Below are 14,576 nucleotides of genomic sequence, written 5' to 3'. Positions count from 1 at the left end.
GTCACTTGGAGGACGCACGCTACCACGCACCATGGAGCCACGCACATACTTGAATCGTGGGGCACGTCTTGGGTGGGTACTGTACGTCCATGCGTGCGTGTTTTGTTTCCCCCTCGCACCCAGAAACGCGCCGTAACAACCACGCCTTCATTATTGATTTTGTTTCTTTTTCTTACTCTGTTTTTTGTTTCGTCTTCACGCTGGGTGATTCATCTGTTGTGGTCGCGCAATCGCGCGGTAGAGTCCGTCGCCAATGTCGTGTACGGGCTGCAGCTCAAAGTTCGGGCTCCTCAATCGAGAGGTAAGGGCGGCGATGCCGCTTTCGTCGCGCTGTCTGGTTTCCGGGGCTCCGATTTCGAGCCGCGATCGTATTCTTTTCGCAGTGCCTATTCTGTGGACCAGTCCACAGGATAGTGTTCAGCTTTATTCTGTGGACCAGTCCACAGGATAGTGTTCAGCTTTATTCTGTGGACCAGACCACAGAATAATGTTCAGCTTTATCCTGTGGACCATTTGAGGGGGCGCTTGGCGGTGCTGTTCGGCGCGGTCGTGCAACATTTTTTTTTTTTTTTTTAGATACCTATTTCAGTTTCGTAACTGCGCCGACTGTGCCTCTCCCGGGTGGGCGCTCTGGTCGCGAGTTGGAGGGACTTTAGGCGGCTGCGTTGACGGCGTGCGCCGGTCCGCTGAGCTCTAAGTTGCGGTGTGTAGTTGCGTGTCTGCTCTACAAGTTTCTTCTTTTCGCTTGCGTTTGTCTTAACCCTTGTGCGAGAACTTTGCCTCTTCAGTGCATTCGGTTGTACGACCGCGGACGAAAACGTTTCGTGACTCCGTAAACACGCTGTTTTCTTTCATGTGCTGTCTTGGCGCCCCGACCTACCTCACAGCCGGCTGTACGAGTGGATAATAATAATAGGAATCTTTATTTACAGGAACAGTACATATAATTTCCCAGCCCACTTAAGCAGCTGACGCTTGTGAGATGGCTGAGCACATGCATTGTGCATGGGGCACATGCTTATGTCTTTTACAAAATGAACGAGGAGGAAATCTCTTGCTAAAAAGCTTTTAATAAAACCAAGCAGCCTAATGAAGAAAAACTGAAAAATTCTTAATGCTATCACCGTCGGCAGGCGCGCATGCGTGTTCTGCCCCTTTCGTTTACCGCCGGTGCAACTACACGGTGCTCCTATGCGGTTCGGCCACAGCTCCCATGCTCCAGTTACTTCTGTCGGCACCTACTTCTTTTTAGGGGCCGAGCCGCTTAGGGGCTGGGGCTGGCATCTCCCGTCGTCGTAATCGTCCTCTCATGTCACGGTGCTACAACACCCGGACACTCGTTTACGCCTCGCGCTAGAGCGCTTCGTAACGCGTAATTAATATGCAGTGCCCGGAGCTTACGTGGTTACCAATTTTAGAAGAATTGTCTTCTTTCGATGTGCATGATAGTTTACCAGCGTCGTAGTCATTCACGTGCCTGTTTGTTCTATATGCAATAAAGAAGGAAAAAAAAGCATAGTAAAAAAAAGAAAAAAACAGAGACTCTCCTTTACGCCTCGAGCTAGAACGCTTCGTGCTTCGAAGACAAGAGACTTTTACAGCAAAGCTGTATACCTCTGTATACCTCCCCGACGGTTTCAACTCCGTTAATCAGAACAGCATTCCCTTTACGCACAGCAAGCGATGCAGGTAGCGTAATGTCGTCGTCAGGCATTTAGTACACAGCATAACAGAACACACGAAATCAACAAAAACTTCCGAAGCGGCGAGCCCTACGTTCCACACCACGACGACCACGATGCGGCGAAATGCGGCCGAGTTCACGTTCACAAAAATTAGGCGGGCAAAGAAACGTCTTCAACTCCCGATGACATGATGCCGACCGTTTTAACGCTACAGGACGCTCAGTTTGTGCCGTATTTGTCTCACGCGAACTTTGTAATATGTAGTCGCAATGTTTATTATAGAACAACAAGCTTGGCGTGGCTTCAGTTGACTTCGGGGCAGGCTTGCTAAAAAAATGTTGCAGTACGTTCAAAATCGGCATCAAAAATATGTGTTGCTAGGTTCATAGCCTGGGTTTTTTGTAAACCAGAGAGAGAGAGAGAAGTGATTGGATGGAAGAAAGGAAAGGAAAGTGCACTGGGTATATTATTGAGCTCAGTAGGGAGCTCACCAAGAAGCAAGGTTCTCACACGCGAAAAGAAGAAACTTGTAGAGCAGAGAGAGAGAAGTGATTGGATGGAAGAAAGGAAAGGAAAGTGCACTGGGGATATTATTGAGCTCATGAAGTAGGGAGCTCACCTGCATACAACCCAGTGCGTTGGGGAGGGGAAGAGGGGACACCGTCAACGCTGCCGCCGACACCGCGCAACACGCGACCGGAGCGCCCGCCCTGGAAGGCGCAGTTACGAAACTGAAATAAGTATCTAAAAAAAAAAAAAAAAATCTTGCACGACACGACCGCGCCGAACAGCACCGCCAAGCGCCGCCTCAAATGGTCCACAGGATAAAGCTGAACATTATTCTGTGGTCTGGTCCACAGAATAAAGCTGAACACTATCCTGTGGACTGGTCCACAGAATAAAGCTGAACACTATCCTGTGGACTGGTCCACAGAATAGGCACTGCGTATTCTTTTCCGCTATCGGCGGCGCCGAGGAATCGAGGCGCTGATTAGTGTCGTGCAGACGCCGTCTCTCATCGATCACGTCTTTCTCTTGCAGCACTCGTGTCCAAACTGTCAGTTCTCGTATTGCGGAAAGTGCCTGAAATCCACGATCCTCGTGCCGAAGTTGGGGAAAGAACGCAAAGTGTGCAAGACCTGCTTTGACGCGCTCGGCAGGTATGTGCGGCCGTTTATTAAGCAATCCACGCTTCGTCTGCTGCAACCCTTTTCACTTTCGATCTGTTTAGTCCTGAAATATGCTTCCTGTTTTGATATTAGCACGAACTTGTTCGGAGTTGTTTCCTTGTTGTTTATGCTCGCTTTCTGGTTCGCTGAATGTGGGAACTGCTTGTTGGATGGTTCAAAAAAGCCGTCAACGCCAACGTGTTTGTGAGCGGAGCTAGCATTATATCTCTTCAGTGAAGTTTCGCGCATTCTGGCCACCTGGCACGTTTCGGTTTATTGCCATATACACCTGTGGAACCGCAACGCAGCGCGTCTGTCAGCTGATCGGAGTCACCTCATGATGGTGACCTTGTGAAAATAAGACGCCGAAATTTCCTTATAGAACATGCGCTCCTGTTTGAACCGCCCGCCTAAACAGACCCTAGTGAACGCAAACGTTAGCCCTTTGACAAAAAAAGTAGGCTGCTTTTTTATTTGATGGTGAGCGTGCACTTTTCTTACCTGGCTTTAACCCTTTAATATTTCAGAACTGCTGCTGGCAAGACTGAACAAAGAGAACCGCCTGAAGCGCTACAAAAGTGAGTTCTTGTGTGAAACACATTTGATTGCAAAGAAAAAGAAATTGGCTGCATATCTGCTCCTTTCGTTGCAAATGTCGACAAAAGACGACAGTCTTTATCGATTTTTGCCAAGTAAATGCCTCCCTTCACTTTCCCGCTCACCTCTCATGTTGTTCCTCTTGTGTCGTGCTCTTCCCAAGGTAAAAACGCCAAAGTTTTGCTTAATTTATTTTAAATTTACCGTGTTCTACTGCTTCAGGCCGGGTGTCTCAATGCCAACGTTGCCGTATGGCGGAGACTCGCATGAGTCGAGGCGCCCTACTTGAGCGTTGATAGAACCACGTTGCCCTACTCCACGTGCGTTCCAAGCAGAATGTGGACCTATCTAGTGGAACCTTTTGTAACTGTTGCCGGTTGATTTCTTAAAATGGCGCCATAAGCTATAGTGGCACAGTTGACAGCAGGCAACGGCAGAGTGAATTTTTTTCTGCAGTTGATGAAGTATTTAATTTCGCAAAAATGAAGCATGTTTGATTTTTTATACAGGAACACTGCAAATATCACTTCTGTATTAATTTGTTGTCTTATATTTGCATAACGTCTTGTTCTTCTTCAACAATGTTGACAAGTATGAACATTACACCGGACTTAGACGGGTAGATTTAGCCGTGACTATATCAGACTATTGCGCAGGCCTTGTTTTACTTTGGCCGGGTGGCTGAATCAAGTCACAGACAGACAGACATACAGACAGACCAAAATTTCTGGTTTTAAGTAGCCCAAGAAAGACTATCGTCTTTAAAAAAATGGGTCACATGCTGTCACCTGTATCATGTGAAAAGAAAAGATCACAGAATGTAACCTTTGTGCCGTAGTTAACTCACCACGAGTTTTACTCACGAATCCGTATGACTAAAAGCTGGTGAGCAGTGAGTACAGACCGATGAGTATGTGATCACTTATGGCTTTGAGTACAAGTACTTGTGAGTGCACACACATTTACGAGTGCCACATGTGATCCTGCGGTGAGAAATGTCCTCTCGCTTCGGCCAATGCAGGCGGATGGATGCGCTGAACAAGCAGCCGCAGGGCAGGGATCCCGCAGACCCTGGTGATGGCTTCGCTCCCAAAATTGAAGAGATCGAGAGCCGCCTAAGGAAGCTACAGCAGGAAAGCAAGGGTGAGAACGTTTAACTTTTTTATTTTTACTCATGCCCCGGTTTATTGCGCTTTCGATACGTGCTGACGATATGTTGGAAGGCTCGTAACGGAACAGTGCATTTGTTACCAAAGCCTAAAGTTTTCTGTGAAAAGCAACAGAACGGGAACCAGTGCTGTGGCTTTAGGGTCATTGTAGGCTCTGTCAGTGGGTGAAAACACAACCCTTTGAGCGTTCCCAAATTCATCTTTTTTTAATAGTGCGTTTAATTCGCCTCGGATTTTGGTTTAGACACTTTTTTGGGGTGACTGAACCTTGCTTTGCAGACATCATTCCCATCCAGGCAGACATTGAGGAGAGACTGGCCAAGCTGAAAGAAGTGGATGTTTCTGTCTACCGGAAGACGCCAATCACGGTAAGCGCTGAAGCGTCACTTCAGCCCGCTCAGTCGTTTTGTTGCAGCTGGTTTGAGAGGCAGCACTAGGGCACCACCAAAAGAGTCTTACCCGTGAGAGTAAGATGTAAAATCAATTCCAGAGGTGTCACTGCATAGGCAAGGAATTGTGCGATGTTTAGTCGAAGCCTATTGCCAAGCGGATGTGGTGATGCCGCTCGGTGAATGTTGTTCATGTGTTTGGAAAGAGCAGTGGTTGGAGTAGCTTTGTCACAGACCATTGAAACTTTGTTAGAGCCATCCCAGTGGCAACTAAGAACTCCCCTTCACAAAGTAAAGTATAGCAGTCCCTTCATTGGTCTTGCATCCTACTCCAAACCGCAGGAAACTGGCAGGAAAGTGGTATTCCGGCCATCCAGCTCTGAACTGTGGAGCAGATAAGCTGTGTCAGACAATCCTAAGTTGGAGCAGTAGTACTGTAAGTGCTGTGGCATTAGAAAACAAGCTGTCAATGACACCTCCTAGCTCTTCTTACTGATAATGGGAACTCTTTGTCGGATAATTGTATCTTGTTGTTAGACCATTGAATCTCATCTTACAATTCTTCAAATAGGCCAAAGCAGTGACATTTGATGAAGCGGCCACCAGGATTATATATATCGACAGCTGGTCTTGGACGAAGAGTTTTCTAAGGAGGGTTTGTTATACTTCTCTGCCGTAATTCTGCGCCCTTACCAATTTCTCAAAAAGATGACTTACCCTAATTTTTAAAGAAAAAGCTTTCTTAATTTGACCGGTGGTGTTCCATCAAAAAAATGATGCATTTCCCCATAGACTGGTTGGTCGACCGAAAAGCCATGATAAGATCCCTGGACACATGGTGCGCGCGTGAAAGCGTGCTTCCACCTTGTAAAAAATGGTTACTGGAAAATTGCAAACAAAGAATGGTTCTAGATGAGACAATACACGCACTGATCACGGAGGAGGAGTACAATAGCGCACCTTTATCACATAAGCCACGTGTCAGTGTACATTTAGATCTTTCGTAGATGTGTTTAGTACATAGTGTGTGAAAAAGCGTCGCATGGACTCGTTGTTCGTTTGCAATTTTGACCTTTGAAGGTTTCACGATCAATTAGAAAGGTTGGTCGTACTTTTACCTTTTGTGCTTCTATCGACTTTCCTTAGGGAGAGATGGGGAAGTTTTCTTCTCCCCTGCTGTGAGTGGAGTGACAGTGCTTTGCAAAAAGTCCCGTGTCGCACTTGCCGAAGCACCTCATGAAACTGCCCAATTCTCGTTGACAGGTGTACGCCAGCGCCGAGACGGCCCACGACCTGTTTGTCCAGACGATGCAGCGGGTGGCCATCGACAAGCGGCGCGAACAGGTCATCAAGGCCACCACCGACGAGATGGAGCGCCGCCTGCAGCGACTGCGCGACACCAGCAGGGAGTCCACCGAGGGCACCGACCCACAGGTCAGTGGGTTTCCATCTACCGTATTTTTGCGCATATAACCCACACCCCCACTTTCCGTCGACGAATAAAAAAAATTATAATCCCCCCGTATTGCCCGCATATTTTATAGTATATGAAAAGGATGGAACAAAGCTACTACTCAAGCAACATTACACATTTGTTTATGCAAAAGAACTTACCTAGCTGACTGCGTAACTAGATGACTTGCCGCATACATTTTTTCAGGTTGGTATTTGTTGAGCTGTGTGGGCAAAATAAGCACTGGGATAACAGTGGCTTACTTGCTATTACTGCTGCACGGGCATAATGGCCCAATCCACATTGCAGTGAAGCTTCACCAAGGGACATACCTTGCATATAATCTACACCTCTACTTCACCCCTGAAATTTTCGCATTTCTGGTGCGGGTTATACACGTGAAAATGCAGTAATTTCATATTCTAAATCGAATCTTTATGTGGCTATGTGAGCAGAAAATGTGGAAATCCCATTTGTGCAGAAAAAGGCGCAAAAAAAAAAACCTGGTTGGAGAGGAGTTGAAAAGGCTATGAGGCATTGTGAAGGGCTCTGGAATAGTTTTTTGCCACCTGGGGATCTTTAACGTGCACCAAAATCTAGACACATGGGCATTGTTGCATTTTTTGCTTGGTTTCTCACCCTCATACTAAGCCCCACAGTGCGCACTGGGCGCTTTCTCAGTGTTGAATGTTGTACGACCTTTCAGTATTCATGAAAAGGGAGTATTGTGTGATTGTCACTTTACTTGGATGATGAACATGACAGTGGTTGTCAACCGTCATTTTTTTACCCACACACAAAGAGTGCGTTCACCCCTTTTTTCAAACAAAAACAAGGAAGATGATGCCAAGAACTGTACTGCTGTACAGAAAGGCATATCTGCCAAGCTACCAGAGAGGCACATCTGCCAGGCATGTGAACATTGCAGTGAAGCTGCTCTTTTAGGCGAAATTATTGAATTAGTATACCCCTGCTACGCAGACATTTGAAAGGAAATTTCGGTCAAAAACACCGTTGTGAGTGATGAAATTGGTTCTAATGTACACAAGTATGTACGATACATGCAGAGAAAGGAGTGGGCAAAATGGGTTTTATGAGACTTTTTTTTTTTTTTTCACTGCTGGTAACGAGAATAGCAAGTTACCTTAAAATCATAGATTGTTTGATAGCAAACAATAACCAGTGACAAATTATTGATAGCTTGCCCTTTGAAAACCAAGTTTTACTTGTAAGTAGTTATTTTTGTAACAGTTGCATGCAGATAACTGCATCCAAGAGTACAGCCTTTCTCGTTTCACAGGCCTTTAAGAAACTGAATGGTCGTTGATGGTGCTGCTTTGGCTCAAATAGCATTTGCACCCAATGCCATTGAAAAACGTCGTGTAACAGCTCGAAGGTGGCATCTGAATCAAATGATATTTATTTCTCAAAGGCCTTCAAAATGCCCGTGCAGCAGGGTATTACTTGCTTGCCAACTTTATCTAAGATGTTTCAGAGACTAGTGCGGGTTATATGTGCAACAATACAGTAACTCCCACTGCCCCCTTTCCGCACCCAGGGAGGGAATAAGGAGGCCAGCCCGGACGAGCTGGGTGAGGCGGAAGCGATGAGACTGGCCCAGCTCGACCAATCCGCACCAGAAGCCAAAGCCAAGCAGGAGCCACCCGTCGACGAGGTGGCACGGCTTCTTGGCCAGGAAATCAAGGCGGCAACGGTGGCGGCGAGAACGGGCCTTCAGGAGCTACAGAATGACAAGGAACTCATGGAGGAGCTCGGCAAGATCAAGGCCAAGAAGAAGAGTGAGGCTGGGCTGGTTTTGACTTTTTTTTCTGTCACGCACTTGCCTTACCTGGCTGCGAAAGGCTGATCAACCACAGAGAGTAGTGAACAGGAGACAATACCGGCTGTTATAAGCTGGTTGCAGGAGGGCTTCACACGAGCACTGTTGAGTTCATTTCCTTATCCTCGTTTGTCAACGTGCATAAAAAGTTGGAGCACACTCCATGCCGCGGTAAGTTGCACACATGCAACCCAGGAGGATTCAATGGGTGAACTTCGTGCAAAAAAGCCATTTTTGCGCTACAGGTGTGGTTACAGTCAGGTTATAACCTCAGGTTTTTTTTTTTTTTTTTGTCATTTTTTTTTACACAGTGCACTCTTACTGTCCCAAAGTAATGCTCTTTTATTTATTTATTCATTTCTTTATTTACAAAAACTGCTACAAATAATACAAAACTAAAAGTTTGGTTTGCTGAAAGGCACATGCATCTTTCGACTTCGCTGCACAGCATGCATTTTTTTTTTTTTTAGGTAGTTGGTCCAACCGACGTTGTCGGTGGCTGCGGTTCAACACAATAAAAGTGCACAGGTTGATGGCGGAATGTGGTGTCGTGTCCGACAGCAGTTCGACATTTCGCTTAGCACCTAATAGCTCTTCCGAGTCAACCCTAAACGAGTTAGGGTCGTCGTGCTCAAACTGCTGCACATTTTGTTTTCGCATTCAACAGACGCGCACCTTTTAGAACAGCCATCCTGCCATGATGTTCTTTAGCGCATATTAATTTATTCCTTTGCAGAAGGGACACTGTACAAATTTCCGTGTTTTCACAATATTGCATTCCTGATTTGGCCACAGTTTACACATGTAACTAGCTGTCATTTCTGCAAATCATTACAGTATTGTCGAGCATGCCATAATTTTCATTCAGTTTTGGAACCACTAACTGAAGGAACAGTGCTTGTTGCTGTGACTGTTACTCGCTGTAGAACGTAAGTGTGTATACATTACTTCTTGCTGTGTTCTGCTGCCTTGCTTCTCCAGCTGGCTCCTTGTGCATTCACTGAGGTTTCTTTCACTTGTATGTTTTGGCATTGCGGGAATGATGAAAATTATTTCCTGATTCCAGGCAAAAAGACTCGGGACGAGGGCTCTGACTCTGACGACAGTGCCGAAGCAGATGCTGTTGTGGCTCGGGTAAGAAAGCCACCACTTTCTTCTTTGCTTTCTTTATCTCTTTCTTTCCAATATTATCGTGTGTACGTGAGTGTCAGTGTTTGGGACTTTCTATGTCTGTCCGGTTTCTGCCTATGGTTATTTGCCAAGTGTTGCCTTCCCAGAAATTTTTGTAGTTGGTCATTCTAGGCTAATGCAGCTTGTTCCACTTCTGGACGCAATGGAGGCCAAGCGGGCTGCTGTTGCTTGATAGAAACTGGACAGTTTTGTAGAGATATTAGAGCGAGTTGACTGTCAGTGACTCTAGAGGTAAAAAGTTTAGGTAATTTGCATCCTAGGTTCACAACAGAGGCTGTTGTCCAACCTGAGTGAACTGGCTTTCTGCTGGAAGCTAGTTTATTTTGATATACTCTTCTTCCACCTTTTGTAACATTTCGCATCTTTATTTCACCAACATAAAGGCAATCCATTTTCCTTTCGTTGTTTCTGGGTGACAACCTCATGGTGTCTATTAAGTGTGTGAGTACTTATCAGAAGTGAATTTTTTAAACCCCATTTCTTATCGTGCATAACCAAAAACTGGCTCTCTACACCAGCTACAAACATTGCCTTTAATTCATTTTACATTTATTCTAGCTTATGGGCTTTAGTACCTACCTTTTCATTTTTTTTTCTTTCTTAAACCATTTCTGTTTGGTGCTCTTTGCCCCAGGTGACCTTGTGCCATAAAAATCCAACCATCATTGAAATCCCCCATCACAAACGCAACGCCAACCAGGTAGTCCAGCTTTATATTGTACGTAATCACAGGGCCACATGCTATTTCAGGTGAACCTGTTGTGGAGGAGTTGGCCTTTTGTTCATTCCTTGGATGTCTTGAAGTGGGTCTTTGTTCTTTTTTTTTTCTTCGAGTTTGCTGTTAAGCAAAATAAATGTGAGAACTCGGAATGTTTTAGGGGCGAAGCGAAGCCCGTTAGGGGCTGGGGCTGTTGGCGTCTCCTGTCGTCGTCGTCGTTATCGTTGCCTTATGTAGTCACAGCACTAAAACACCGGGAAACTCGTTTACGCCTCACGCTAGAACGCTTCGTGCTTCAAAGACGCGAGACTTTTACGTCAAAGCTGTATACCTCTACCCAACATCAGTTTCATCTCCGTGGGCAAAAACACCAAGAATGCACTTATACACTGCATGCTTCTCCCCTCCCCAGGTTTCAAGTTAGTGGAGATGGCCCGGGACTTTTTTTTTTTCTTTGCCATTCGATTGTGAGCAAGATGGCGTGTATACTAGAATAAAATTCCCAGTTCCAGAAATTTTTTTTACAAGCCATGTGTACTTGTTAGCTCTTGTTGCTGTTGTAAATGCGACGCTTGCGCCTGCATTCAAGCCTGCAATCTTTTTCTTCTCCTTCTCGTTCTCTGCTGCCCTGACTGACCCAGGTCCTCGAGGAGGCAAGGCAGGAGGAGGCCGAGGAACTGCACGAGCTCGGCTTGGACGAGGATGGTGAGGTTGGTGAGGAGCACCATATGTGGCCGCAGTTCTTCTTTCAAACATCCAGAGCGGTCGATTTGATTCGCGTCAATTTTGGCCGCATACCTCAAGCTTTAGGGGAGGCGGAATTCAAGACTTCGCATGGGTGTTTGGAGCTGTGAATGCTTCGTGAACAGCGTTTGCTATTGAATTCCATTTGCAGTGCTCATTACTGTTCTAAAACATTTCATTTTTCTTGAGGTTACAAATGATACAAAGATAAAAGTTGGCTTTGCTGAAAGATGTTTTAATTTTTAAACTGTGCTGCAATGCATCATCATCATCATCATTATTATTATTATTATTATTTTGCTAAAACCTCTGCTAAAACTGAGAAATATAATTACGCACTCCAAGCAAAGGTACAATAGATTGAGAACCCGATGTTTTGGAACCAGCTTGCTTCCAAAGCATCACAAAGTGACTAGCTTTGCTACATTTCCACAAAGGGAAACTTGCAAAGTGAATAACTTTGTAAGAGACTGACCACGCTGACTGTAATACGCCACGGCAGCATGGCCCCAGTCACCCCTGAGAAAGGAACCAAGCTGGTTCTGATATGTTGAGTTCTCCATCTTTGTACTCTTGGTTGGAGTGTGTAATTAGTACATTCCTGAGTCGTAGCTTCCCAACCAGACAGATCTCCATCAAATGTTTACCTCTGCTAAAGCTGTTTGCTAAAACCTCTCGCGCTGAGCTCTTCCCGTCTTCTTGTACGTATGCTTGTGATTAAAGCAGTGATTAATTGATTGATTGATTGTGCTTGCGTGCGTGCAGGGAGCTGAGGAGCTCCCGTGGTGTGTTATCTGCAACGAGGATGCATATTTACGCTGCCACGGGTGCTCCGATGACCTCTACTGTCGCCGGTGCTTCAAGTGAGTGTCGTGCAATGCGTCACTGGGAACCTGGTTGTTAATTTTTGGTGGAGTGGCGAAAGTGGAAGAATGTTTGGGCAGTGATTTTATCTTTTTATTCTCCCAAGGGTGTGTGGCTATGAATTTATGCTTGTAAGGGCTTTCGAAAGGGGTACTAGTGTGATGCCGTTCCACATTTCAGCGCAACCGAGAAAATTTCCGTGAGTTTTTTGGGTCGCAACATTTGGAGCTTCTAATTTCACTTGTCAGCTGGCTTCCTGGGGGTTTCAGGCAGCAGAGGCAACTCTCTACACTGACAAGAGGCCCCAAGTTGAATATTCTGATTGTGACACACCATAGTTGTTTCGAGGGCATTATGAAATTGGTGGTTGCATGCGTGCGTGCTGGTCAAACCTCTTGTGGATGGGATGCAAGCTGAAAACCTTGGTTCTGAAATTTTTTCTTGGTTATTTGTTCGGGTTCTTCTGCTGCTTGTTTCTTTTTATCTACTGTGAAAGTTTTTGTGGCTTGACTAAGCCCCTGTTTGTGCTTATTATTGCTGATGTGTCCACCTTTGTCATTGCAAGTGGTTGTGGAAACAGTGGCACTGATACCACTTCCTCAAAGGCTTGTACAAAATAAACTCCAGCAAAATTAGCGATAACATTAGTAATACGAAATGTTCAATTTGTGCCGGACAAAGTCATGCCAAAGAAATTGTATTCTAATCACAAAGTTAACAATCCTTTTGGGAAGTGTTTAACTTTAATTGAAGGTGGTATCAACTATCTCCTTGCATTTGGATCAGTGCCGGGTATGTTAGAGACGAATCAGTAGGTGTCATAATTTTCTGAAATAGCTTTGTACATACTGCTGCTACTTGTAAAAACTAGATGCAGGAACTTAGTGCTCTGCGGGAAACATAGCTGGCACCACTTTGCCTAAGAATCACAGGAATTGAAGGACACCCAGCAATGTTGAAACGTGCATCATGCTGAGCAAGGCAAAGTGTTCTCACAACTTCGCAAAAAGAAAAAAAATTCCACTTGTTTCAGAACAATTATGATCATTCTTTTGTAAATTGCGATGCCACAGACGGCTTAGTGTTCACATCTCGCACACATTTAATATTTGTTAATTATATTTGATATGTGGTAGTTATGGGCGCCTTCCTTTTCTTTCTTTTTTCCTCCAATTCCCACCAGAGAATTCCACGACTCCGAGCCTCACAAAACAACGCTGCTGACCAAATAAGAAGACGGGCGCCATAGCTTCTACGCTGCAGCTGCCTTGCTAGCATGGCTAGAAAATTGCCTTTCCAACGGCCTTGCTGCCAGTGCACCAGAGTCTCTAAGTCATGCTTTTGTCAAATTTCCAATCTCTACGCTTTGTATATGGTCAAGCCCGTTGTCATAGCTGCTACGTTTGTTGTCTGTTGTGGAGATGTAATTTGCAGTCAACCTGTGGAATTTTTTAAACACTATATGGTTGTGCTATCATAAGCGTGCCGTTCAAATTGCTTCATAAAACGATTGCAAAATTAATTTAGTTATAACAGCTTACTCAACTGTTTTCTGTTGCATCTCTGACCAAGCCAAAAAGAAAGGGCAAAATTGTACTTTGTGCATAAATTATGCTTAAAGAGGCCATGCAGACAGAATAAAAGTGTGTTTTATTCGAAAGACATCGTGTTCTATAGTGCCCGCAGCGGTTGTCCGGAAGCAAACGATGCTTTATTCACTGAGAAATTAATGAATTTAGGTTAAAATTTTGCTTCTCCCGCCAAATCACGTATTTTCATGTCTGCAATGACATCACAAGCTGACGCGAAGCGTTGTTTACCATTAGTCAACCTAGATGGTGCCACCATACCGCGGCGTGCCGCTTTCTGGCTTTGCTTTTGTTTTCAAGGGTATTTGTACCTGGCTTGTTTTTGATAAGGTAGAAAATAATCGTTCTGCGAAACATGATGTTCGTTTGGAAAATATTGTCACGTAAGACACCGTTGGTTACGCCAGACGGCCAGTGTCCTCTGAGACAACCCCAAAGCGCCGCACTGCTGTGCAGCTGAAACACACATAGTGCGCGCAGTACCAACTGAAGTACGCATAAGTACTTCTATGTTTATGTGTCCTTTCGAGCGAAGTGTGCGTTCAAAGTGGTTTCAGCATGATTCTAACAAAGCAATCTTTCGAATGAACCAAACTTGTGTGTTTTTCTGCATGGCCTCTTTAAATAACTTATGCTGCTGACTGCCTTTAGTCATATTCACAGCAGAATGAAGCGGGTAGACAAGTGCAACTGATGTTACTGACTGTGAATATAAGTTGAGCAGATTATGGGTCAATGCCATATAAATCAGAACCTTTTGGAAATAAAGAATCATTCAAATGCATCCAAGCTCTCATCTTTAGAAAAGTGGACGAAAGATTGAACAACAGAACCTTGTTGAAACGCTTGTAGGGGTCACAAATGTTCGACTGCTTTGACTGAATCTCTAGATCTCTTAGAGGCTTCACTGCCTGTGCTTGATTTGTTCTTGATTTGAAGTTTATTCTCAACAGTGGCCTATGGCATGTCCTCCCAGCCATAACTGATCCACACAGCTGTAACTGACTGTTGAAACAAAGAATGTGCACTGCTGTGAACTTTGTTTGCTGCTGTGAAACACGATTCGACTTTTGGCCACAGTCATATAGCAAACCCGAATTCCAAACAGTAGTATTTATGAAAACAAAAATAAACGCAACCTATATTCATAATAAATACCTTATGTTGA

General features: G+C 44.9%; 1 protein-coding gene across 3 annotated transcripts; it reads left to right on the top strand.

Moving 5' to 3' along the window:
- The first annotated feature begins 92 nt into the window (after window positions 1-92).
- On the top strand, window positions 93-14,576 carry LOC144142426 (abscission/NoCut checkpoint regulator-like). Of its 3 annotated transcripts, none has more exons than XR_013316984.1 (11): window positions 93-301; window positions 2,727-2,845; window positions 3,382-3,432; window positions 4,473-4,594; window positions 4,900-4,988; window positions 6,273-6,443; window positions 8,021-8,261; window positions 9,369-9,436; window positions 10,853-10,916; window positions 11,721-11,818; window positions 13,003-13,054. XR_013316984.1 is itself a non-coding variant. In XM_077673930.1 (11 exons), exons 1-11 carry the CDS (start codon window positions 254-256, stop codon window positions 13,049-13,051), a joined length of 1,125 nt encoding a protein of 374 aa, XP_077530056.1. In that variant the 5' UTR covers window positions 94-253; the 3' UTR covers window positions 13,052-14,576. The 3 variants fall into 3 exon arrangements, 1 of the variants encoding a protein (XP_077530056.1); XR_013316983.1 differs by having other exon boundaries at window positions 10,853-10,925; XM_077673930.1 differs by having other exon boundaries at window positions 94-301; window positions 10,853-10,921; window positions 13,003-14,576.

The sequence above is a fragment of the Haemaphysalis longicornis genome, unplaced genomic scaffold (assembly GCF_048455015.1).
Source record: "Haemaphysalis longicornis isolate Haplotype H1 unplaced genomic scaffold, Haemaphysalis longicornis Haplotype H1 scaffold_6, whole genome shotgun sequence".
Taxonomy (NCBI): Eukaryota; Metazoa; Arthropoda; class Arachnida; order Ixodida; family Ixodidae; genus Haemaphysalis; species Haemaphysalis longicornis.
This window is presented reverse-complemented; position numbering and strand designations above follow the sequence as displayed.

Coding starts and splice junctions, on each gene's coding strand:
- LOC144142426 (XM_077673930.1), top strand. CDS start 254: ATGTCGTGTACGGGCTGCAGCTCAAAGTTCGGGCTCCTCAATCGAGAG. Junction 302..2,726: donor TCGGGCTCCTCAATCGAGAG/GTAAGGGCGGCG, acceptor TTTCTCTTGCAG/CACTCGTGTCCAAACTGTCA. Junction 2,846..3,381: donor TGCTTTGACGCGCTCGGCAG/GTATGTGCGGCC, acceptor TTAATATTTCAG/AACTGCTGCTGGCAAGACTG.